We start from the raw sequence: 27,709 nt of genomic DNA on the forward strand, positions 1-27,709 counted from the left end.
ATCCCAAAATTTTGACTGTCCATAGAAAAATAGAACCAATGAGTTTATAGCAGAATGGATGATGCAGAATCGCATACGCCATTGTCAGAACGACATTAAATGCATTTATTTGTTAATTGCACACTCCTGAACATTTTTACAGAAATTCGTGAAAATGTCGATGTCTCAAAATTTTGACTGTCCATAGAAAAATAGAACCAATGAGTTTATAGCAGAATGGATGATGCAGAATCGCATACGCCATTGTCAGAACGACATTAAATGCATTTATTTGTTAATTGCACACTCCTGAACATTTTTACAGAAATTCGTGAAAATGTCGATGTCTCAAAATGTTGACTGTCCATAGAAAAAAATGGAACCAATGAGTTTATAGCAGAATGGATGGTGCAGAATCACATACGCCATTGTCAGAACGACATTAAATGCATTTATTTGTTAATTGGACATTTTTGAACATTTTTACAGAAATTCGTGAAAATATGGATATCCCAAAATTTTGACTGTCCATAGAAAAAATAGAACCAATGAGTTTATAGCAGAATGAATGATGCAGAATCGCATACGTCATTGTCAGAACCACATTAAATGCATTTATTTGCTAATTGCACACTTTTGATTATTTTTATAGAAATTCGTGAAAATGTCGATATCCTAAAATTTTGACTGCCCATAGCAAAAATAGAACCAATGAGTTTATAGCAGAATGGATGATGCAGCATCGCATACACCATTGTCAGAACCACATTAAATGCATTTATTTGTTAATTGCACACTTCTGAACACTTTTACAGAAATTCGTGAAAATGTCGATATCCTAAAATTTTGACTGTCCATAGAAAAATAGAACCAATGAGTTTATAGCAGAATGGATGATGCAGAATCACATACACCATTGTCAGAACGACATTAAATGCATTTATTTGTTAATTGCACACTCCTGAACATTTTTACAGAAATTCGCGAAGATATCCCAAAATTTTGACAGTCCATAGAAAAAATGGAACCAATGAGTTTATAGCAGAATGAATGATGCAGAATCGCATACGCCATTGCCAGAACGACATTAAATGCATTTAGTTGTTAATTGCACACTCCATTTATATAGAAATTCGTGAAAATGTCGATATCCCAACATTTTGACTGTTCATAGAAAAAATAGAACCAATGACTTTATAGCAGAATGGATGATGCAGAATCGCATACGCAATTGTCAGAACGACATTAAATTCATTTATTTGTTAATTGCACACTTGTGAACATTTTTACAATGAGTTTATAGCAGAATGGATGATGCAGAATCGCCATTAAAACGAACGACATTAAATTAGAACGACATTAAATGCATTTATTCGCTAATTGCACACTTCTGAACATTTATATAGAAATTCGCGAAAATGTCGATATCCCAAAATTTTGACTGTCCATAGAAAAAATAGAACCAATGACTTTATAGCAGAATGGATGATGCAGAATCGCATACGCAATTGTCAGAACGACATTATATTCATTTATTTGTTAATTGCACACTTGTGAACATTTTTACAGAAATTCGTGAAAATGTGGATATCTCAAAATTTTGACTGCCCATAGAAAAATAGAACCAATGAGTTTATAGCAGAATGTATGATGCTGAATCGCATACGCCATTGGCAGAACGACATTAAATGCATTTATTTGTTAATTGCACTCTTCTGAACATTTTTACAGAAATTCGTGAAAATGTCGATATCCAAAAATTTTGACTGGCCAAGAAAAAATAGAACCAATGAGTTTATAGCAGAATGGATGATGCAGAATCGCATATGCCATTGTCAGAACAACATTAAATGCATTTATTTGTTAATTGCACACTTCTGAACATTTTTACAGAAATTCGTGAAAATGTCGATATCCCAAAATTTTGACTGGCCATAGAAAAAAATGGAACCAATGAGTTTATAGCAGAATGAATGATGCAGAATCGCATACGGCATTGCCAGAACGACATTAAATGCATTTAGTTGTTAATTGCACACTCTATTTATATAGAAATTCGTGAAAATGTCGATATCCCAAAATTTTGACTGGCCATAGAAAAAATAGAACCAATGAGTTTATAGCAGAATGGATTCTGCAGAATCGCATACGTCATTTTCAGAACGACATTAAATGCATTTATTTGCTAATTGCACACTTCTGAACATTTTTACAGAAATTCGTGAAAATGTCGATATCCCAAAATTTTGACTGGCCATAGAAAAAATGGAACCAATGAGTTTATAGCAGAATGAATGATGCAGAATCGCATACGCCATTGCCAGAACGACATTAAATGCATTTAGTTGTTAATTGCACACTTCTGAACATTTTTACAGAAATTCGTGAAAATGTCGATATCCCAAAATTTTGACTGGCCATAGAAAAAATAGAACCAATGAGTTTATAGCAGAATGGATGATGCAGAATCGCATACGTCATTGTCAGAACTACATTAAATGCATTTAAATGCATAGAAAAATAGAACCAATGAGTTTATAGCAGAATGAATGATGCAGAATCGCATACGTCATTGTCAGAACGACATTTAATGGATTTATTTGTTAATTGTTGACGTCATACATTGCTATTCAAGTTCCGGATAATGCGTCATTTCTCCAGTTCAATTGTGATGGCCTCTGAGGTAAGATTAACGAAATCGTAAGCTTCATGAGTCGGAAGGACATCAAGGTCTCAGCTATCCAGGAAACGAGTATCACCTGAGTACCACTTGCAGGCTTCAAAGTTGTGATGGATACAACGTACTGAGGAAGGATCGCTCCAGGGGTGGAGGTTGAGGATTAGCGTTCCTATTGCACCACTCTGTCCAGTACAGACCTATCTCGCCTGAGCTTGACTCTAGTGACCCGTACATAGAATGTATGGGGGTAGCGGTCAAGTGTGGAACCGCCGAGGTAGAGGTGTTCAACGTGTACATTCCGCCGTTAAATAGCTGTGCCCCACGTTATATGCCTAACATCAGTTTATACACGTACGACAATAAAAGAATTCTTGTAAATATCAATTTGAAAGTCCTTTATGACATTTGCTTCAGCTCGCCGATGTTTGTGAATTAGAATATCCATTGGCTTCTAAGGTTTTACGTAAAAGTATATATATGTCGATGGCGTTGTTGCTGGTGCACATGATATAGACCCCACATTACTGGCTCATAACCAGGGACCAAATCACCGCAGTCGAAATCGAGTACTTCAGCATCGTAATGTAGTTTACGCAGATTACCGCAGACGTTATCGAATTATTTTTATTCAAAGTTGTACACGATAGTGTCAAGTGATCGATTGAAGTCTGTTGGTTTCCGTATACTCAAATGAAATACAACGACCGTTTTTATATTAAATTAAGAATTCACAAACGTTTATTAAAATCAATTATACGAGCTTAAACTAGTACGCCTTGTCAGGTTGGCTTCGTATCTTCAACTCTTTTACATTTTAAAAATTCAGGGTTGTATCCGGGTTGCATGTAATCGTATATTTTCACATGTATGCAACAAAAGGTATCTACTACTACTTTTAACTTGACAACTCGGCCTTTCCTGACCTGAAGTCGTCCTCGGCTTCATCTTCGCTTGAAACATCCAATTCGGGGGAACATTCACACCATTTCTTCAACTTGTCGGAACTGAATACGGAACAGAATTTCCTATTCGTGATGTTTATTCCAGGAATGTCCTCTATCAGGTACCTGTCGTTGCCCAATACTCGTGCTATTATGTATGGACCTTTGTATTTAGGTTCTAACTTCCGGGATTCACCTGTCGCTGGTGGTTCATTCTGTATAAGGATCAAGTCACCTTCCACATACAATTTCGGATTCGAATGCTTGCTGTCAAATCTTTTCTTCCATCGTTCTCGTTCGCTTTTGATGTTTTCTGCGGCCATGATACGTTTTTCGTTGATGGAAATTTCTTCGTTTTGTACATCATCTTGTACAGCTGCTAACAATCGGTTTTGTATTAAGTCGGTGGGCTTGTAATCGAAAATCAACTCATTCGGACTGTAACCTGTTGTCGAATTTTTGGTTGAATTGATTGACCATTGTAAAACGTGAAGTGCCGAGTCCCAATCCTTCGGTTCTTCAGTGGTAGTTCGTAAATAAGACAGGATAAGTTGATTGACCCTCTCAACTTGTCCATTGGCTCTTGGTGTACGAACGGCATTCTTAATGTGTTGAATATTGTTTCGATCGCAATATTCCTCAAACATTTTTGACGTAAAAGCTGTCCCACGGTCCGAAATTATTCTTCGAGGTAAACCAAAGTATCCACTAACCTCATTTAAAACGTTGATGACGGGCAATGTCTTCGTATTCCTTACAGCTTTAATAACCACAAATTTCGTAAAGGAATCGGCGATTGCCACTATATGTGTATGACCATGCTTGCTTCTTATAAACGGTCCCAAGTGATCAATATGTACTTGCCTAAATGGTAGCGGTTCGACATTACTAAAATGTAGAGCTCCTTCGTGTTTACCACCTTTTGCCTTGTTGTAGCAACACTCTACACACGCTGCAATGTACTCCTTCATATATTTCCTCATGCGGGGGAACCAAAACGTTTGTTCGACTCGTGAGAGGCTTTTCTCCAACCCGTAATGGCCAATATCATCATGACAGTATTTAGCTATGCGCCATCGTATAGCCTTCGGTATGACCAATCGTAGTCCATTTTTCGTTTTCCGGTATAGTCGATGTTTTTCCAATAAGTATTCAGATTTTATCTGTTTCTCTTGCTCAGATTTCAATTCATTTCGCAGTACTCTCATAATATTCTTTATGTGGTCGTCGTTTAGCTGCATCGTGAGAATCCAATCATCGCTATCAATATTCATTATGAACCCTGCTGGTTCAATCTCCGTCTGTGGCTGATCCGGTGAACGGCTGAGAGCATCAACGTGAGCCATACGTGACCCTTGTCGGTGTACATACTCACAATCAAATTCAAGTAATTTCATCAGCCATCGTGCTACTCGAGGTTGTAATTCCTTCGTTGTCTTCACATTAGTAATTGCGGCACAATCAGTGACGATTCGGAATGGCTTTCCAAGTAAATATATACGGAAACGCTGCACCGTTTCAACCACAGCTAAAACTTCCAGCTCGTAACTGTGATATTTCGATTCCGTTTCAGAACAGTGGCGGCTAAAATAAAACACTGGTTGCCAATTACCATTACCATCGGACTGTAATAACACTCCTGCTAATCCGAGACTGCTAGCGTCCGTGTGCACCTCGTGATCTGCTTTCATATCGTAGATTGCTAAAACTGGTTCACTACACAAAATTTGGATTAAACTTCTGAATGCGTTTTCATGGTGTACGTCCCAACGAAATTTATTCTCTTCGCTCTTTCGTGTCAACATCGCAAGAGGTTTCGTAATGGCTGCATAATCCTTTACAAATTTTCGGAAGAAGTTAGTTAGGCCAAGGAATCGTCGTACTTCTGTTACATTCGTTGGTACCTTAAAATTTCTAATCGCTTTTACTTTTTCTTCTCCAGGTAAAATTCCGTCACGTGTAACTATGTGTCCCAAATAAGAAATCTTTTCGGCTAGGAACGAACATTTCGCCAATCGTAACGTGAGACCACATTTCTTAAGGATATCCAAAAATCTTTTTATTCGGTCCAGACCTTCATCGACTGTTTTACTGGGAATTATGACGTCATCCAGATACGCTAAAACTTCTCCTGGTTTCATAAAGCTTATAACTCGGTTCATCGTTGCCTGAAAAACTGCAGGTGCGTTTACCAAACCAAATGGCATCCGGTTGAATTCATAATGACCATCTGAAGTCACGAAAGCTGTGAACTTTTTCGATTCTTCCTCTACTTCAATTTGGTGGTAACCCATACGTAAGTCGAGTGTGGTGAAATAACGATTTCCGGCGAGTTGTGCAATCTGTTCATCCAGTACAGGCATAGGATGCGCTATACGTACGGTTATTCGATTCAACTGTCTATAATCTATACATAAACGGTGTTCACCATTTCTCTTCTCGACCAAAACAATTCCCGATGCATACGGAGAATTCGATTTCCTTATGATTTCGTTATCCAGTAAGTCTTTCACAATATTTGCCACAATAGGACGTTTGGCAAATGCTAGTCGATATGGCTTGCATCGTATTGGTTCTGGAGTAGTAACTTCGATTTCCATCTTCACTAAGTTACACTTACCCAATTCGCTTGACTTTTCTGAAAAACATTGTCGGTTTTCTTGAATGTTCAACTGCAACTTCTTATGCTCTTCAGATGTTAAGCCTTCGTTGATACTAATCGCATTTACGTTTTGCATCCAACACTCATCTCCTTCAATAATGGTGCGTCGACCTTTTTGGCATAAAACATCTCGACCTAAAAGAACATCATTCGGGATCATAGAATTTTCCACAACATAAAGGTTCACGTCGTAACTCGTCTCATCAATGTGTCAAGTGATCGATTGAAGTCTGTTGGTTTCCGTATACTCAAATGAAATACAACGACCGTTTTTATATTAAATTAAGAATTCACAAACGTTTATTAAAATCAATTATACGAGCTTAAACTAGTACGCCTTGTCAGGTTCGCTTCGTATCTTCAACTCTTTTACATTTTAAAAATTCAGGGTTGTATCCGGGTTGCATGTAATCGTATATTTTCACATGTATGCAACAAAAGGTATCTACTACTACTTTTAACTTGACAACTCGGCCTTTCCTGACCTGAAGTCGTCCTCGGCTTCATCTTCGCTTGAAACATCCAATTCGGGGGAACATTCACACCATTTCTTCAACTTGTCGGAACTGAATACGGAACAGAATTTCCTATTCGTGATGTTTATTCCAGGAATGTCCTCTATCAGGTACCTGTCGTTGCCCAATACTCGTGCTATTATGTATGGACCTTTGTATTTAGGTTCTAACTTCCGGGATTCACCTGTCGCTGGTGGTTCATTCTGTATAAGGATCAAGTCACCTTCCACATACAATTTCGGATTCGAATGCTTGCTGTCAAATCTTTTCTTCCATCGTTCTCGTTCGCTTTTGATGTTTTCTGCGGCCATGATACGTTTTTCGTTGATGGAAATTTCTTCGTTTTGTACATCATCTTGTACAGCTGCTAACAATCGGTTTTGTATTAAGTCGGTGGGCTTGTAATCGAAAATCAACTCATTCGGACTGTAACCTGTTGTCGAATTTTTGGTTGAATTGATTGACCATTGTAAAACGTGAAGTGCCGAGTCCCAATCCTTCGGTTCTTCAGTGGTAGTTCGTAAATAAGACAGGATAAGTTGATTGACCCTCTCAACTTGTCCATTGGCTCTTGGTGTACGAACGGCATTCTTAATGTGTTGAATATTGTTTCGATCGCAATATTCCTCAAACATTTTTGACGTAAAAGCTGTCCCACGGTCCGAAATTATTCTTCGAGGTAAACCAAAGTATCCACTAACCTCATTTAAAACGTTGATGACGGGCAATGTCTTCGTATTCCTTACAGCTTTAATAACCACAAATTTCGTAAAGGAATCGGCGATTGCCACTATATGTGTATGACCATGCTTGCTTCTTATAAACGGTCCCAAGTGATCAATATGTACTTGCCTAAATGGTAGCGGTTCGACATTACTAAAATGTAGAGCTCCTTCGTGTTTACCACCTTTTGCCTTGTTGTAGCAACACTCTACACACGCTGCAATGTACTCCTTCATATATTTCCTCATGCGGGGGAACCAAAACGTTTGTTCGACTCGTGAGAGGCTTTTCTCCAACCCGTAATGGCCAATATCATCATGACAGTATTTAGCTATGCGCCATCGTATAGCCTTCGGTATGACCAATCGTAGTCCATTTTTCGTTTTCCGGTATAGTCGATGTTTTTCCAATAAGTATTCAGATTTTATCTGTTTCTCTTGCTCAGATTTCAATTCATTTCGCAGTACTCTCATAATATTCTTTATGTGGTCGTCGTTTAGCTGCATCGTGAGAATCCAATCATCGCTATCAATATTCATTATGAACCCTGCTGGTTCAATCTCCGTCTGTGGCTGATCCGGTGAACGGCTGAGAGCATCAACGTGAGCCATACGTGACCCTTGTCGGTGTACATACTCACAATCAAATTCAAGTAATTTCATCAGCCATCGTGCTACTCGAGGTTGTAATTCCTTCGTTGTCTTCACATTAGTAATTGCGGCACAATCAGTGACGATTCGGAATGGCTTTCCAAGTAAATATATACGGAAACGCTGCACCGTTTCAACCACAGCTAAAACTTCCAGCTCGTAACTGTGATATTTCGATTCCGTTTCAGAACAGTGGCGGCTAAAATAAAACACTGGTTGCCAATTACCATTACCATCGGACTGTAATAACACTCCTGCTAATCCGAGACTGCTAGCGTCCGTGTGCACCTCGTGATCTGCTTTCATATCGTAGATTGCTAAAACTGGTTCACTACACAAAATTTGGATTAAACTTCTGAATGCGTTTTCATGGTGTACGTCCCAACGAAATTTATTCTCTTCGCTCTTTCGTGTCAACATCGCAAGAGGTTTCGTAATGGCTGCATAATCCTTTACAAATTTTCGGAAGAAGTTAGTTAGGCCAAGGAATCGTCGTACTTCTGTTACATTCGTTGGTACCTTAAAATTTCTAATCGCTTTTACTTTTTCTTCTCCAGGTAAAATTCCGTCACGTGTAACTATGTGTCCCAAATAAGAAATCTTTTCGGCTAGGAACGAACATTTCGCCAATCGTAACGTGAGACCACATTTCTTAAGGATATCCAAAAATCTTTTTATTCGGTCCAGACCTTCATCGACTGTTTTACTGGGAATTATGACGTCATCCAGATACGCTAAAACTTCTCCTGGTTTCATAAAGCTTATAACTCGGTTCATCGTTGCCTGAAAAACTGCAGGTGCGTTTACCAAACCAAATGGCATCCGGTTGAATTCATAATGACCATCTGAAGTCACGAAAGCTGTGAACTTTTTCGATTCTTCCTCTACTTCAATTTGGTGGTAACCCATACGTAAGTCGAGTGTGGTGAAATAACGATTTCCGGCGAGTTGTGCAATCTGTTCATCCAGTACAGGCATAGGATGCGCTATACGTACGGTTATTCGATTCAACTGTCTATAATCTATACATAAACGGTGTTCACCATTTCTCTTCTCGACCAAAACAATTCCCGATGCATACGGAGAATTCGATTTCCTTATGATTTCGTTATCCAGTAAGTCTTTCACAATATTTGCCACAATAGGACGTTTGGCAAATGCTAGTCGATATGGCTTGCATCGTATTGGTTCTGGAGTAGTAACTTCGATTTCCATCTTCACTAAGTTACACTTACCCAATTCGCTTGACTTTTCTGAAAAACATTGTCGGTTTTCTTGAATGTTCAACTGCAACTTCTTATGCTCTTCAGATGTTAAGCCTTCGTTGATACTAATCGCATTTACGTTTTGCATCCAACACTCATCTCCTTCAATAATGGTGCGTCGACCTTTTTGGCATAAAACATCTCGACCTAAAAGAACATCATTCGGGATCATAGAATTTTCCACAACATAAAGGTTCACGTCGTAACTCGTCTCATCAATGTCAATTGGCACTTTAACCACCTTTGTGCACTCGTATTTGCCACCAGCAAAGCCATTTAAAACCATACTGCAATTTTCCGTTTCGCCAATTATCATTGCAAAACTTCGTCTGATCAGACTCCGATCACTTCCCGAATCAATAAATGCCTCAAACTCCTTGTCCTTTACTTTGACACGTTTACATAGTATTTCGTTGGACTTTACGCTGTCCCTTATATTGTTGACATTTGTGTTCAGGGTTTTTGTTGGACATTCACTTGCACCGTGTGAAGTCCGTTTGCATATCGTACATCTATTCTTCTTCTGTGGATCTGGGCAGTCTACGGCTTTGTGACCAGTATTACCACAATTAAAACATTTGAATTTATTCACTCTTTCATCGCTTTTCCTTTCTGGGGCAGTTCTATTTTCATTGCTACGTTTCGTCTTATTCGATATCGGGTTCAGCACTCTTCTTACCTCGTTATAACTACAGTATGCGTTGATGTCACTCAAAAGTTGATTACAGGTAATATACTCGTTAGATATTTTCTGCTTCAATCCTTGATCATTAATTCCGTTGACTATATGCCGTGCTATGGATGATTCATTTATATTGCCCCGTTTTCCAATAGCATACATTCTGTAATAATATTCCTGCGGCGTTTCGTCGAACTGCCGTTTTGTCTGTGCCATTCTAATGTGTACATCGGCTGCATTTACATTTTGAGGGAAATCTAAAAGAAATTTGTTAACAAACTGAGGCCAAGACAGAAATACCTCTTGCAGTGAGTCAACCCAATACTTGGCTGGGCCAGCCATTTTCTGTTGCACTGCAAATATAACTGATGCGTCGTCCCAGTTATAAGCTGTCTTCAATAATTCCACACGTCGCACGAATTGTGAAGGATTAATCGATTCTTCAGATGACGGATTAAACTCTGGCAAAAGTTGAATTATTTCCTTAACGTTCCCAAAGGGGTTGTGCTGAACATAACGTTGTGAAGGCTGCATAACTATTTCTGACTGCGGCGGCGCTGAATAGACACTTGTTGCAAATATCGGCGGTTGTAGATATGCGTTGTAGGGCTGCGTTGATTGAACATATCCATTGTTCGGCTGCGTGAACACTCCTGTCGGTGTTGCTGTTGTAAAATTCGAATGTGTCGTTATATGTGTTGGTACGTTGTAGCATGACGTCGCTACATTTTGCGTTGTATTTCGTGGAAGTTGAGCATGTCCGTGCAATGAAGGTGTAAACGTTGGTAAACCAGCAGAAGCACACGTGTGGACCGTTGGAATTGTTGACGTAGTCTGAAATGCACCAAAAGAAGTATTCGTTTGAACATACGATGGAATCGAACGTGATTCCGGTAATATTGTCACAACGTTTGCCACGTTTGGCAAGCTAGGCCGTGTGCCTTGCAGGGACATATTACCATCCGGTGTCGAAAACGTGTTCAAAGGGGATGATGCGTTGTTCGGCTCAAATTCTGATTGTCCACGTTGCTCCATAGATGAACGCAATTCAGTTACCATATCTTCCAAATGCGAAATTCGCTCCTGCATATCATGAGGAGATGCGAATCCGTGCAGCTCGCTTTCGTTGTTGACTTCAAGTCGTTCGATCAATTGCTTTTTGTTACCACTTTGAGAAACACCAATTTCTCTGCATTTCGCTTGCAACTGCTTAACCGTGCATTTGTGCAAATTCTCCATATTTCTTGTTGGTAGACGCTTCTTCCAATAAGACTTGTCGTATCCCACTTCTGAGAAAAATGTCAAGTGATCGATTGAAGTCTGTTGGTTTCCGTATACTCAAATGAAATACAACGACCGTTTTTATATTAAATTAAGAATTCACAAACGTTTATTAAAATCAATTATACGAGCTTAAACTAGTACGCCTTGTCAGGTTCGCTTCGTATCTTCAACTCTTTTACATTTTAAAAATTCAGGGTTGTATCCGGGTTGCATGTAATCGTATATTTTCACATGTATGCAACAAAAGGTATCTACTACTACTTTTAACTTGACAAATGTCAATTGGCACTTTAACCACCTTTGTGCACTCGTATTTGCCACCAGCAAAGCCATTTAAAACCATACTGCAATTTTCCGTTTCGCCAATTATCATTGCAAAACTTCGTCTGATCAGACTCCGATCACTTCCCGAATCAATAAATGCCTCAAACTCCTTGTCCTTTACTTTGACACGTTTACATAGTATTTCGTTGGACTTTACGCTGTCCCTTATATTGTTGACATTTGTGTTCAGGGTTTTTGTTGGACATTCACTTGCACCGTGTGAAGTCCGTTTGCATATCGTACATCTATTCTTCTTCTGTGGATCTGGGCAGTCTACGGCTTTGTGACCAGTATTACCACAATTAAAACATTTGAATTTATTCACTCTTTCATCGCTTTTCCTTTCTGGGGCAGTTCTATTTTCATTGCTACGTTTCGTCTTATTCGATATCGGGTTCAGCACTCTTCTTACCTCGTTATAACTACAGTATGCGTTGATGTCACTCAAAAGTTGATTACAGGTAATATACTCGTTAGATATTTTCTGCTTCAATCCTTGATCATTAATTCCGTTGACTATATGCCGTGCTATGGATGATTCATTTATATTGCCCCGTTTTCCAATAGCATACATTCTGTAATAATATTCCTGCGGCGTTTCGTCGAACTGCCGTTTTGTCTGTGCCATTCTAATGTGTACATCGGCTGCATTTACATTTTGAGGGAAATCTAAAAGAAATTTGTTAACAAACTGAGGCCAAGACAGAAATACCTCTTGCAGTGAGTCAACCCAATACTTGGCTGGGCCAGCCATTTTCTGTTGCACTGCAAATATAACTGATGCGTCGTCCCAGTTATAAGCTGTCTTCAATAATTCCACACGTCGCACGAATTGTGAAGGATTAATCGATTCTTCAGATGACGGATTAAACTCTGGCAAAAGTTGAATTATTTCCTTAACGTTCCCAAAGGGGTTGTGCTGAACATAACGTTGTGAAGGCTGCATAACTATTTCTGACTGCGGCGGCGCTGAATAGACACTTGTTGCAAATATCGGCGGTTGTAGATATGCGTTGTAGGGCTGCGTTGATTGAACATATCCATTGTTCGGCTGCGTGAACACTCCTGTCGGTGTTGCTGTTGTAAAATTCGAATGTGTCGTTATATGTGTTGGTACGTTGTAGCATGACGTCGCTACATTTTGCGTTGTATTTCGTGGAAGTTGAGCATGTCCGTGCAATGAAGGTGTAAACGTTGGTAAACCAGCAGAAGCACACGTGTGGACCGTTGGAATTGTTGACGTAGTCTGAAATGCACCAAAAGAAGTATTCGTTTGAACATACGATGGAATCGAACGTGATTCCGGTAATATTGTCACAACGTTTGCCACGTTTGGCAAGCTAGGCCGTGTGCCTTGCAGGGACATATTACCATCCGGTGTCGAAAACGTGTTCAAAGGGGATGATGCGTTGTTCGGCTCAAATTCTGATTGTCCACGTTGCTCCATAGATGAACGCAATTCAGTTACCATATCTTCCAAATGCGAAATTCGCTCCTGCATATCATGAGGAGATGCGAATCCGTGCAGCTCGCTTTCGTTGTTGACTTCAAGTCGTTCGATCAATTGCTTTTTGTTACCACTTTGAGAAACACCAATTTCTCTGCATTTCGCTTGCAACTGCTTAACCGTGCATTTGTGCAAATTCTCCATATTTCTTGTTGGTAGACGCTTCTTCCAATAAGACTTGTCGTATCCCACTTCTGAGAAAAATGTCAAGTGATCGATTGAAGTCTGTTGGTTTCCGTATACTCAAATGAAATACAACGACCGTTTTTATATTAAATTAAGAATTCACAAACGTTTATTAAAATCAATTATACGAGCTTAAACTAGTACGCCTTGTCAGGTTGGCTTCGTATCTTCAACTCTTTTACATTTTAAAAATTCAGGGTTGTATCCGGGTTGCATGTAATCGTATATTTTCACATGTATGCAACAAAAGGTATCTACTACTACTTTTAACTTGACAATAGGTAGTATGCTATCGAAAACAAAGTATGTTCTGAGTCCGAAGACGAGGAAAAAACAATCGCATTCAAAATATATTTGTACACATGTATTTAAAGACACAGAAACAATAAAAATATCTCAGAAATAACATATTTTGTTCGCAAAAACTTATTTTGTAATTCTCTTTCGCTTCCAATTTCTTATTACCATATGTTTACAGCAGTGTAAAAAAGTGGTAGATAAAATAAATTGCGATCGAATGTGGTGATCCAAAAATTTACAGAGATTGAAATGTATCTCTATACGAAACTCGATGACGAATGCGGTGATTTGGCCCCAGCTCATCGCTTCTCTATTCACAGCTAAATTTGAGTTGAGGGAATGGACCTCTAGTGAGAAGTCTATTGTTGCTTGTCATTTAATTGACGCACAAGTATTACCCTTTGTAGTAGCAATTAGCTCTAAACCTTTGGGCATAAGGTGCAATGACAGTTTAGATTCTTTCTATTTTGTGCGAATACAATTCCTATTAAATCTGACTATTCCAAGCGGGAAGTTTTTTCACATATAGCGAAATTGTTTGATCCCGTATTTTTGTTAGCCCCTGTTATTTTCGTAGTGAAAATCATAACGCAACAGGTGTGGTTAGATAACATCAGATGGGACGAAACACTTTTCTGGTTGCAACGAAACCCTGTTGGCTCGACTTTGTCGAAAACTTTTCCATAAATATTCCGCATTGGGTTCATTATAAACAAACTTCTTTAGTGGAATAACATGTTTTTTCCGATGCCTAAGTTGTTGGAGTTGTGTGGGCCGTGTTGGCGTCAGATCTTTTAAAGGCTATTGTCAGCAAGATAGACATCTACTGTTGGACAGTATCGTGGCTGTGTAAAACCCCCACTTCATGGGCTACATAATGGAATACTTCGAGCCCTGATCATATCGAAACAGAACATAAAGCTCATAGCGTCAAATCTAATTTTTCGTTCTTCTCAAATCATGAAAATACCCTAGAATTCTTCTCATTTTTTATAGGGCATTGCGAGTATTATCGTATGTCTCTAGATTTTATCATAGAACTCAGCCAAAATTTTGTGGCCAATTTGTTTTCAATAGTAAAGTTATTGAAACTTCTGAAATTTGTAGGGTAAAAACTCGTTTAGCTATATTGGCGCAAAAAGTTGATTATTACGGTTTTAGATGAATTAAGTGTAGTGCGATTGAATGGACGTTTAGCAAAGTCTTCTACTTTGTCCAGAGAAATATCGAATTATTTTGCCGTATTCGTGTCGTTTTTGATTTATTTCAACATATCTGTCCATGGAGTAAACTAGCTTATGGTACGCCTCATACGTATAGAGTAATGGATGCCTCGGGTGAAATTCTAATTCAAACAGCGATCAGTCGTTGTAAGGATTGTTTGCTTCAAAATGCTCATGACTGCACTTCCACCAGAAAGAAATTCAATTAATCGACCTTTCAAAACCACTGGTGTGGACTTTGCAGGTCCGTTTGATATTAAGTCTTTACTGTTCGTGCCAGCCGTATTACCAATAGGTGCGTTTGCGTCTTTGATTGTTTTGCAACCAAAGCAGATCATTTAGAAGCAGCGTCTGATTTATTAGCTGCAACATTTCACCGATTTATAGGTCGTCGAGGCTGCCCAATATCACTATTTTCTGATAACGAAACCAATTTTGTTATGGGTTTGCGTGAAATTGAGAATTTTATTCGTGAATGTCGTCATACAGTTTGCTCAGCTTAAGGGTATCAAGAACTTACTTGTCGGTTCAAACCTGCTGTGGCTCTCCTCATGGGTGGTCTTTGGGAAGTGGCTGTCAATTTTTTTAAATTGCATTTTTATCGTCACGAAAGAGCACTTTCGTATAGCTTCGAAGGGTTTTCGTCCATTTTGGCCCTAATCGAAGCCTGCTTGAATTCTCGGCCTCTGTGTCCAATGTCAGATAACCCTGATGAGTTACTTGCGCTAACTCCAGTTCCTTACCCCATTTCCTTATAGGGGCACCTCTCCTCTCATCCGAACCCCTAATTGAAGAATCGACATTGAGTTTAGTCAATCGATTCAAAAGATGGCCATGTAATATTTGTAAGGTTCATATGTATATAATTAACTCTCTAATTAAAAACACCTTCTTTATGAAAGGTTTATTTTAGATAATGAGGAAGACAAACAAAAATCGCTGATTACCAATTCCTCCTCATAAAAGCATCCTTCGTTGTATCTGCGGTATTAGCTAAACAATGCCGCACATTTGTTGAGGGCGTATTTTTCAAAGAACTTCATTTGAATGTTTTCCAAGCTGGCCCAGTTTGCGCTGCCGGCCCGTAGTTTTTGTCTTTAATGCATAGTTTTTAAAGCATAATAAATCATAGATCTGACTTATGTAAGTGGCACAATTTTTATCATAAGTAATGACTCGATAGTAATTTCTAAATAGAAATAAATATTCATGACACAAATAATAATAAAAGTTCACCTATCGTCAATTTCAAATATTTCTGAAAATTTCAGACATGTTACAGCATCGCCTGAAAGTAACATAGGCTATATAAATTTTTGAAATTCCACTGGGAACTGGATATATAGCATCACAATCGGAGGTACCTGCAAAAAATTTGGATATTGTATGCAAATATCTTTTGATCAGTTATAGCTACAGTCTTCAAATTTGGAATGAGTGACGGAGTTTGGTACAAAAATAAAAGTACAAAATTATATTGAATTCGGTTCAGACTTGAATATAGCACCCATATATTTTTTATTCCGATTCATATAGTTGATTGTCCAACCACCCACCTATTACTATGAAATTTCGAATGTCTATGAAATAGGTTAAGGATAAGATATAGCTCTCATATATATTTTAGTCCGATTATGCTACGTATCTCCAATTTCAACAAAATTTGAGAACGGTAAATAAATCGAAAATTATATTGAAATCGGTTCAGATTTGGATATAGCTCCCATACACATTTTCGTCCGACTTATGTATTTTATACCACTATGATATATATTTTCGATTCAAATAAAATTTGGAATGAGTAACGGAATCTGGTACAAAAATAAATTTACCAAATTATATTAAAATGGGTTCAGATTTAGATATAGCTTCCATATTTCTGATTTCATTTATTTGATGCACAAACCACGCAATGTATCTCCAATTTCAATAAAATTGGGAATGTGTAACGGAATTTGGTAAAAAAAATCGCCAAATCATATTGAAATCGGATCAGATTTAGATATAGCCCCCATATATATTTTTGGCCTAGTACATGTATTTGATGCACCAAACACACTGTAAATCACTAATTTCAAAGAAATCTGGAATGTATGACGAAATTTGGTCCACAAATAAATTTGTCCAAATATATTGTTATCGGTTTAGATTTGGACATAGTTCCTATATAAATTTTTCCGCCGATTTAGTGTATTTGATGCACAAAATACGCTATGTATGTCGTATTTCAATTAAGTTTGGAATGTGTAACAGAAGTTGGTCTAAAATTCTAGCAGCACAAAAAGTTACACCACAACTTACTTGACTCTAAGATTATTACGGGAAAGGTTCATATGTATTACTACATCGAATCCCACTTATAGCAAAAATGCGGTTCAATTTTATAAGATTGAAGTTTCCTGTATATTTGGCATTTACTATTAATAAATCCCAAGAACAAACTCTTTTTAATTTTTTTAAATTTTCCTCCTTACACTTAATATGTTTTTTAAATTCTTGAATTTGTTTCTTTAGAACCCCAAAATATTTGTAGATACAATTTTAAATGCACAAAACGCAAATAGTAGGGAAGCACGCCGGGTTAAGCTAGTATAAATCAGCGTTCGAAAATAAACCGTACCGTAGTGTTCTGTACGGTTCCGAGGTGGAGTGGTACACTAAGATTATGTACCGTACCGGAGCACAACCCTTAAAAAATATTTTAGTGATATTGTACCGGAACACAACGAGAATCGTACTGTACCGCAGTCGGAGCACTAAAAAACGTAGTGTACCGCAGCCGGAGCACTACGAAATGGTAGTGTTCCGCAGTCGGAGCACTACAAAATCGTAGTGCACCACATGGCGAAACATTAAAAAATAATGTAACAATAGTGTACCACATATGCGTTCTTTACGATTTGTGACAAAAATTAGATGTTTGATGTTTTTGATAATGCAAAAATTACTAATACAATTCAATATTATGAAAATAAAAGCTGAATTTATTTTATTTGTCATGCATGTTTAGTTTGGTTGCGGAATTGAAAAAAGTAGAAAAATATGGGAATAGGTAGTAAGAATAAACAAGGACCAAATCTGAAGTGATAATCATTTGCATTTAACCATTGAAAGTTGAAATTTTTAATTTTTAATTTTCTGCAAAAAAGGGGTTTTAGTGATTGCATTGTAATGGGTTATTATGCAAATAATTTACCCGTTATTTTGTGGTGCCGAAAAACCAATGAATGTAGGTGTAAAAAACTAAATATTTTACAAAGTGTGCCTGAGTTTTATTTTGATTTCGATTTTTTTAATGTGGTACACTACGTTTTTTAGTGCTCCGACTGCGGTACACTACGATCATCGTTGTGTTCCGGTACAGTATCACTAACATATTTTTAGTGGTAGTGTACCGGTACACTACCGCCAAAATTTTTGTTAGTGATACTGTACCGGTACGGTACACTATGTTTGTGTACTGTTTATTTTCGAACGCTAGTATAAATATAAAATGATAAATTCGTTTATACCTCTACCTATATTGTTCTCGCCATTTATTTATGCTACAATTTGTTTGTATACTATATATGCCGCGGATTTTGGACTATAAACAATATTATATTTTTACCACAGAACACAAGTTGTGCGTACATTTCAAAGGAGGAAATTTTCATTTCTAATTTTAAATTCAATAAATTATTGCGAAAAATTGTATTGTACTGCATGTTTATAAGCATAAGATTGCCTTATATAATTGTTTATGATAACAAATAAATGAAACACTATTGTTATGTTATTCCCAAATCGTATAACATTCCAAATCAGGTTATAAGCAAGATCATAAGTGAAAAAATCTTTGTACTTAAGCATTTTCACTGGTTTGCACCGTCCTACAAATATATCAAGTTTTGTATCTGTATCAAATCAGAATTTGTTTTCTTGTGTTTAGAATATAGGCAGATTCTTATTTTATGAAAATGTTAAATGGATAATATGTTGGGACTCACAGCAGATCCTGGTCGTCATCCAATCCTCGAGGCAGACATACGGAACTTAAGTATAATAATCAAGCAATCGATAAATATTTATGAAAAAGATCGATTCAAAGGCTACTTGGAAAACATCGGAAGGAACAACAAAGGAGTAGTAAACAATGATGTAGTGATTATCTCGGATAACACATAAAAAAGCTGAGATCCTGGCTGACAATTCCTTCCGCAACCTGATCGACACAACAGTGAAAGGAATTGGAAATCTCGTGCCCTCTGTCAAATTCGGCAACGAATTCAATGCACACCGACGGGAGGAAAATGCACTTGTTGATGCAGACATGATCGAATCAACTATAGCAAGAAGGGCATCGAAGATGTCTTGTGGTACGCTAAGTCCCTAATATAGCTGCAAAGATGTATGCCGATTACATTTTATTGACGTAATTTTTTTATTTTTATTGAAAGCATAATCGAAAGGAGATTGAATGCGATGTTCCAACCGGAATATCTATAACTGCATAGAATTCAGCCGGATAGACGTCTTCATGATGAGGAATACCCTTAATTTCCTCGAAAGAATCCAAAATGTGGAAAATAGATAGTGGAACAATTACTGTACTACCTAGAGGAAATCGCCAATATACAAAGAAGGAAGCATCTGCCACCTGCAGCTCCTTTAAAATTGCGACGGAGGAGTGCTCTACGATGATGATCGCTTAATGTACTACCATCGTTGGTATCACAGATTTGACGCCGACTCTGAGCATGTTTACAACACAGCTCAGTAATAATATAATCGTATATAGTTTAGTTGATGTAGTATAAAAGCTTTTAATTATAATTTGTATTAGGCCGTTTTTAAACATTTAAGGTATACTTATATTAATGTATGTCGTAAAAACGCTAAAACAATAATGATTGTTTAGCATTACAATACGGCACTAAATATTCATAGATATTGTAGTCACCTACATTTGCCATAGAGCTGGCAAAGGAGAGTATTTATTTATTAATCTATTTTACACTGTAGCCATTAAGTAATTAATGTATAACCTGACAATCTTCTATAAATAAATTGGAAATTTAAAATGAAAAAAAAAAAAACAAAACAAATGATTAGAAATATATACAATCTTTTGGGTCCTAAATTATTATTTCTACGAATAGACTGCTAATAGACTGCTGTCATTCATTTTTATACCCTCCACCATACTATGGAGAGTATATTAATTTTGTCATTCCGTTTGTAACTCCTTGAAATACTCATGTCAGACCCAACAAAGTATATATATTCTTGATCAGCGTAAAATTCTAAGACGATTTAGCCATGTCCGTCTGTCTGTCTGTCTGTTTGTTGTAATCACGCTATCTTTCGAACAAATTGAGATAGGAGGCTAAAATTTTGCACACATGTATATTTTGCCAGTACGCAGGTTAAGTTTGTAAATGGGCCATGTAGGTCCAAGTTATCATATAGCCCCCAAATAACGGTACCTCCCGATATTCGGTATTTTTATGATTTTAGCGACATTATTCACCGGAATTGTCTCAAATTTGGCATTTGAAGTTCAAAATGGATACTACAGCCTAAGACAGAAAATAATCTGTGTAGGTCCACGTCTTCGTATAGCCCCTATATAACGGTACCCCGGTATTGTGATGATTTTAGCGACATTATTTACTGGAATCGTTTCAAATTTGGCATTTGAAGTTCGTAATAGATGCTGCAGCATAAAACAGAAAATGGGCTATGTAGGTCCACGTCTTCGTATAGCCCCCATATACCGTACCCCACGATATTCGGTATTTTGATGATTTTAGCGACATTATTTACCGGGATTGTTTCAAATTTCGCATGTGAAATTCGTAATGGATACTTCAGCCCATGCCAGAGAATTGTCTGTGCAGGTCCACGTCTTCGTATAGCCCCCATATAACGGTACCCCCTATATTCGGTATTTTGATGATTTTAGCTACATTATAAACAGATTTTTCTTCAAGTTTCGCATTTAAATATTGTAATAACTTATGACAAAAGTTGCCTATACAGGTCCACGTCGTCGTATAGGCATTCGGTATTTTTAAGATTTTAACAGAATTTTTAACGGATTTTATTTTTTTTTTTTTTTTGGAAATTGTCAAATTTGTACCAAATGGTGGAGGGTATTAAAAATTCGGCCCGGCCGAACTTGCAGCTTTTTTACTTGTTGTTTTTATACCCTCCACCATACTATGGAGGGTATATTACTTTGTCATTCCGCTTGTAACTCCTCGGAATACTCGTGTCAGACCCAACAAAGTATATATATTCTTGATCAGCGTAAAATTCTAAGTCGATTTAGCGATGTCCGTCTGTTGGTCTGTCTGTTGTAATCACGCTATCTTTAGAATGAATTGAGATAGGTGACTAAAATTTTGCACACATGTTTATTTTTTCAGTAGGCAGGTTAAGTTCGTAAATGGGCCGTTTTCATATAGCCCCCATATAACGGTATCTCCCGATATTCGGTATTTTGATGATTGTTGCGACATTATTAAACGGAATTGTTTTAAATTTTGTATTTGAAGTTCGAATTGGATACTACACCCTAAGACAGAAAATTGTCTGTGCAAGTCCACGTCCTCGTATAGCCCCTATATAACGGTACCTCCCTATATTCGGTATTTTGATGATTTCAGCGATATTATTCACCGAAATTGTTTCAAATTTGGTATCTGAAGTTCGAAATGGATACTACACCCTAAGACAGAAAATTGTTTGTGCAGGTCATCGTCTTCGTATAGCCCCCATATAACGGTACCTCCCAATATTCGGTATTTTGATGATTTTAGCGTCATTATTCACCAGAATTGTTTCAAATTATGTATTTAGAGTTCGTTATGGCTTCGTTTTGACTACAGTCTGTGACAGAAAATTGTCTAAATAGGTCCAGGTCCTCGTATAGGCCCTCCCTCCCTCCCTATATTCGGTATTTTGACGATTTTAGGTACAATACCCACCGAAATTGTTTGAGATGTGGTATTTGAAGTTCGTAATGGATGCAACAGCCTGAGACAGAAAATTGTCTATGCAGGTTCAGGTCTTCGCACTCCGATATAACGGTACCGCCCTATATACGATATTTTGATGATTTAAACTTCATTATTCACCGTGTTTTTCAAGTTGCGATTTGAATATGGTAATGGCTTATGTAGGCCCACGTCAATATAACGGCTATATTTGGTATTTTTAAATTGTTTTAAGGATTTTATTTTTGAAAGTTTCCAAATGGTGGAGGGTATTTAAAGTTCGGCCCGGCCAAACTTACTGCTTTTTAACTTGTTTTTTTACAATGCTAGTTTGATTAGTTTATTAAATATAAGTATATAAAAATAAATATTTATCTTGAGCTGTAGGTTTTTTTCCACATTTGTCAAACTACGTAATAAAATTTATTACCAGAAAGACCTCTCTTATCATTGCATAATTCTGTGGAAATACGTTGCCTAGATTAAGCAATAACCTTAGAGAAAGATAGAATTCGTAGATTTCTTCTCCTATAACAAACTACATTAGTAATCGATGGCTTTAAAAATAAAATATTTTACTCTTTCAACAACCCTAAGGATCAACTCAAAATGCAATCATACCATTGTATTTTTTATCAAGTCACTAAGTCACTAATTAGAATTAAATATTTTTAAATGTAAACATATGATATTCTATGAGTGGGTTGGAATTGTATAAAAACTATGAAAGTTGCGCGTTGAACTGACAGCTCTCGAGGAGAGCTATCAGAATATGTATGTTTTTTATTCCCAAATGGTTTCAGGAAATCATTAATATACAGAACAATACGTTCACGTAGCTTTCTCTTATATTCACTCGTTGCTAAAAGTTTAATGAACTCAAAAATACTCGCGTTTTTTCATATGTTTTTGTTCCTTTTTTGTTTTTACAATATTTAATTAGTTAAATCATTGGTCGCGTTATTGAAATAATAAGGAGACATAGCACACCTTATTTGAAAGAATATGATGTAAATGCAAAAAGTTTGGAGCGCACGGAAATTAATTAGCAAAAAGACTTCCTCTGATTTTAGTTCATTAATTTATTAACAACATAAGATTATCTGAAATTATTTGGGAATATAAGCCATATTTATTCTGAAAAGACTCATCAAGATGTTTAATTTTTTTGCAATACAGCGTTTTCCATGCATTATACATACCGTTAGAAAATCGGACAAATTCAGTTATCTGAAATTACTTGAAAATATATGATATATATACTCATTTAAGCCGCGCTAATTAGAGAGTATTTCATAGCTTTTTTTATAATTCAATACCGCCAACCCCACTTTCAATAGAAATTCTAAAAAGTTATTTTGGAATATAAGACATATACAGGGAAAGATAAAAAAAAACTGCAACAAAGTCAAACGCCATACTTTTTAATTTTTTTTTAAATTTTATTGAATGAAAGCAAAAAATGTCGGAAATAGCATCAAATTTTAGAATAAGTTTAGATTTGTTCGAATTGGTCATTTTTAGCACGAATTATGGCCTTCAAACTGCCAATGAAACCGTCACACGCTGCCCGAATGTTGGTCTGCGGTATTTCGGCCCATTTTCGGGAAGCGCTTGCTTGAGGTGATCGACACTTTGGTATTTTTAGTGCCAACCTTGCTTTCCAAAATACTCCGGACACAATAGTCCTATGGATTGGTATCCGGAGATTTTTGTGGCCATTAGCGCTGGAATTGAAGCGAGGAACATCATTCTGTAACCATTCTTTGGTGGCGCGTGCTCAGTGCGATGGTGCTGAGTCCTGTTGGAATGTCCAAGGTCTGCGGCCAAAATGTTTGCGTGACCAAGACCTTAATACACCCTCTAGAATATTTTCGCGATAATATTCGACATTTATTTTGATGCCACCATCGATTAATACGAGCGGAGAGCGACCATCGGCTGTTATGGCGGCCCACACCATCACCATGGCCGGCGCTTGAGTTTTGGTGGCCAACCGAAGGTGCACATTTTCAGCTGACCTCTTTGGATCATTTACGATCATTTTATTTTTTACAAATTGCTGGAAAAATAATGTTTTCTCATGGGAGAAAACCAAATTCAGCAGTTCACCACTTTCGACCAAGCGAATAAACTCTTTAGCTCGTTGAGTCTATTTTCTTACTGTTGCGGTGTAAGTTCTTGAACTTTTTGGAATTTCAATGGCTTTACCCCGAGCTCACTTGTCAATATTTGCCGAATGGAATATTGCGATATGTTCAGCTCACGAGCCATTTTTCGGCCTCTGCGACGCGGGTTTCAATCAAGTCGCTTCTTTACATTTCGAATCATTTCTGCTGATGTTGCTGTTTTCTTCCGACCACTTCCTTGACGTCGGGCTTCGGTACCAGTATCATGGTAACGAGCGATGGTACGAGACACAAAAGATTTATTCACATTTAAATGCTGGAGTGCTTTAACGATAGCCACTTGTGATTTTCCAGCTAAATATAAAGAAATCACACTATCACGCGTGCATTCCACCACGAATAACTTTTTTTTGGAAAACTTTCACCAAACTGATTTTATACGTTTGTAACCAATATAACGACCTGTCATTGGAATAATTTTAACAGCTGTCGGACGAGTGGCTTAGAAATCACAGCAGTCTGGTTGCAGTTTTTTCATCTCACCCTGTATATTTGAAAGTACTCATCGAGTGTTTTTGATCATAATTTTTGTACAATTGCGAAATGTTTGTGAAATTGCGTTGTTTTTTCTACTAAATTTTCATTTCAATACATTGTAAATGACTTTCTACACCAATACAAATCGCAAGTAGTTTGTGTCTTTGCTTCTACGGTTTATATTCGCGGACATTCGTGATTTTTGGCGCAAGTGTCGATCACAATATACTTAAACATCCGGCACCTATGTGACCAAAAAAAAAGAAACCTTTTCGGGGAGTCTAACAGAAAATTGCGATTTCGAAAAAAAATGTTAAGAACATATCAACAAGTTTGGCAGGAGGGAGCGGGACCGGCGATCTGGATTTTTATTTTAAAAACTGCAATGAGTTTTAATTTTATATTTCTTAAAATAATTTTTTAATTATATTTGGAACGTAATGATGCATAAAGAACTTACATATATTGATGTTCATCTATTACTTTCCACCCTTTAATTTGCGAAAGGCGAAAATCGCTGATGTAAACCTCAAGGGGAAACTCCGGCATCCAGACAACGAATTTAGCAACTCCAATGTAAGTTCCGTATTTTACCATTATAGAAGCGTTTGATGAACCACGGATTTCAGAGCCATCGACATACACGGAACTACACGAAGATGATACCTAGATATAAATAAAATTGAATTCAATACAATGTTTTATGGGATTAGTTTATTTATATTTATATTCTTAAAATATAAAAAACTATACTCATCTACACTTCCCTTGAAGAGTATATATATATATACATAACAAAAACATCGACAAAGATTTCAACTCTTTAACATATTTTATGGAGCTTCTAACTTTTATAAACATATGGCACCTTATTTATGATAGTTAAATTAAAGTCATATTTCCAGGATTTCTTGGCAACCCTATGTCTTTTGGATTCATTCAGCATGTGCCAAACTCTCACCTCAAGATCTTTCAACACTGAAGTCAATTGGTGTGAGTTCATTTATTTGTGCGGCATGTGATCAAAACCTTGATAATGTACCGAAATATTGCTGTGGTTGACGACATTCGAGATCTCAAGAGGCAAATTGATAATTTTGTTGGTGTTCATCAAACCGAGTTGAATGGCATTAAAGATGAGATTGACAATATGAAGGTTGAACTGAGTTCGGGTCTGTCTGAAATCAAGTCTGATATTGTCAAATGTAATGACCGCATTAACCATGTTGAAGAGTCAGTGTCGTCTAAGATGAATCTTTTAGAAGCTGAGAATAACATTCTTCATCGTCGCTTAAACCGTGCTGACTTCATTATTGGTGGCTTACCAGATGGAATTCATGATCTTCTTATGCCTGTTTTATCAATTACCGATTTCTTTAAAGTCAGTTTGAATAAAAGTGATGTCAATAATATCTGCTATATCCACAATAGGAAGCAGATTTTAGTCAAACTAAATAATGTGGGTATTCGAGATGACATTATGAAGCAATATTTTAGAACCCGAAATATGCGTGTATGTGATGTTATAAAGGATGTATATATCTCAACGATCACTATACGCCTGCGGCTTCGAAACTCCGTTCAATTTGCGGCAAGCTTCGCCGACTGAACTTAATTTCAAAATTTAAAATTTTAAATGGAGACAAAGTTTTAGCGGAAATTACTGATCGCAATGGTGTTAGGACGAAAAGAGACATTGATTTTTGATGCTCCTTATTGCAACAATCCGAGGTTTCGTCTATGTAGCAGGATTTTTTACTATTACACTGATTGTATGATCTCATTAATATTTTTTACGAACAGCTGTGCTATCTAGTATTTTAAGTTATTTTGTATTAAACATGAAATTGAATATTATATCGCAAATTTATTATATTGTACTCTTTATTTCATCTTTATTATTCTATTTGTTTTGGCTCCCCACCGCATATTTTTTCAAACAATATGATGTCTTCTAATAGTAATTTAGGTCCTATAGTTAGCTGTAACACATATATTAAATCTGTCTTGCAACCCTACTCTAGTCAAATGAAAATAGGCCATTGGAACTACCGAAGTCTAAAACCTCCTTTAAAAATGAATGAACTTAAATCTATTTTGAAAGATAATGTTATAGATGTATTAGCCATTTCGGAAACATGGTTGTCACCAGACATATTAGATGTATCTGTAGCTATTCCAGATTAAAGGATACTTCGTAATGACCGGTTAATCTCTTTTTTCTCGCTTTTCAAACATTATTGCTGTTGGTGACTTTAATATTAACTTATTTAATTCCAGCAGATGTGATTTGCTTCGTTCGTTCTCTTCTCGCTTTGATTGATCAGTTGTGCATAACTAAAAACCAACACATTTTGACTTGAGGTGTAGATCAACATCGCTCATTATACCCTACAACACTTTGTGTTGGGGGTATTATAAGTTTGATTGGGCCAAAAATTATGTAACACCACGAAATATTGATTTCCCACATAGGAAAGTATATAAGGATCTTCCTACCTCGCCGAGCTGAGTCGATCTAGCTATGTATGTCCGTCCGTACGTCTGTCCATGTTAATTTGTAATCAATCTACAGGTCGCAATTATGGACCGATCTTCACGAAATTTAAAATGTAGGTGGGGTTACGGTCAGAATAGAACCCTATTTCTTTTGAAGATGATCACATAATATTTACGGGTTAAAATGGACCAAAAACTGAAAAAAATTCCTGACTTTGCAGTTGCTCTACAGATCATAATTATAGACCAATCGAAGCGAAAGTTAGCATGGAGCTAGAGTTTTGGGCTGGGCAGAAGCCTTCCAAATTTGATGATCATCGGGTAATATTTAGTGGTTGAAATAGACCATAGCATTTGTGATAAAGAAGAGTCAAATTTTCCATTAAACCGCGAATATTTTTAATGCCGGCGAAATCACAAATAGACGAACAGGTTAATTCTGACCGTTACGTAGATGCCGATAGTAAATATATCGGATATATATAGTGAAATATATACAATGTATATATACAAAGGAAGGGGATGTTAGCTAGAATGCTTATATCTCCAGAATGGCTAGAGCGATTTTGACAAATTTTGTCAATTTAGAAGGCCCTATTGGCATACAAGTATAAAATCTATAAAGAATCGTATATAAATACGC

General features: G+C 36.9%; 1 protein-coding gene across 1 annotated transcript in view; it reads right to left on the minus strand.

The window, feature by feature from the left end:
* The window catches only part of LOC131804370 (transmembrane protein 132B-like), an 80,466-nt gene that overhangs the window by 14,179 nt on the left and 38,578 nt on the right, over nucleotides 1-27,709 (minus strand). The window contains 1 exon segment of the mRNA XM_059127202.1: nucleotides 25,028-25,233. Within this exon segment, the coding sequence (XP_058983185.1) occupies nucleotides 25,028-25,233 (206 nt within the window).

Source organism: Musca domestica, unplaced genomic scaffold, assembly GCF_030504385.1.
Source record: "Musca domestica strain aabys unplaced genomic scaffold, Musca_domestica.polishedcontigs.V.1.1 43, whole genome shotgun sequence".
Taxonomy (NCBI): Eukaryota; Metazoa; Arthropoda; class Insecta; order Diptera; family Muscidae; genus Musca; species Musca domestica.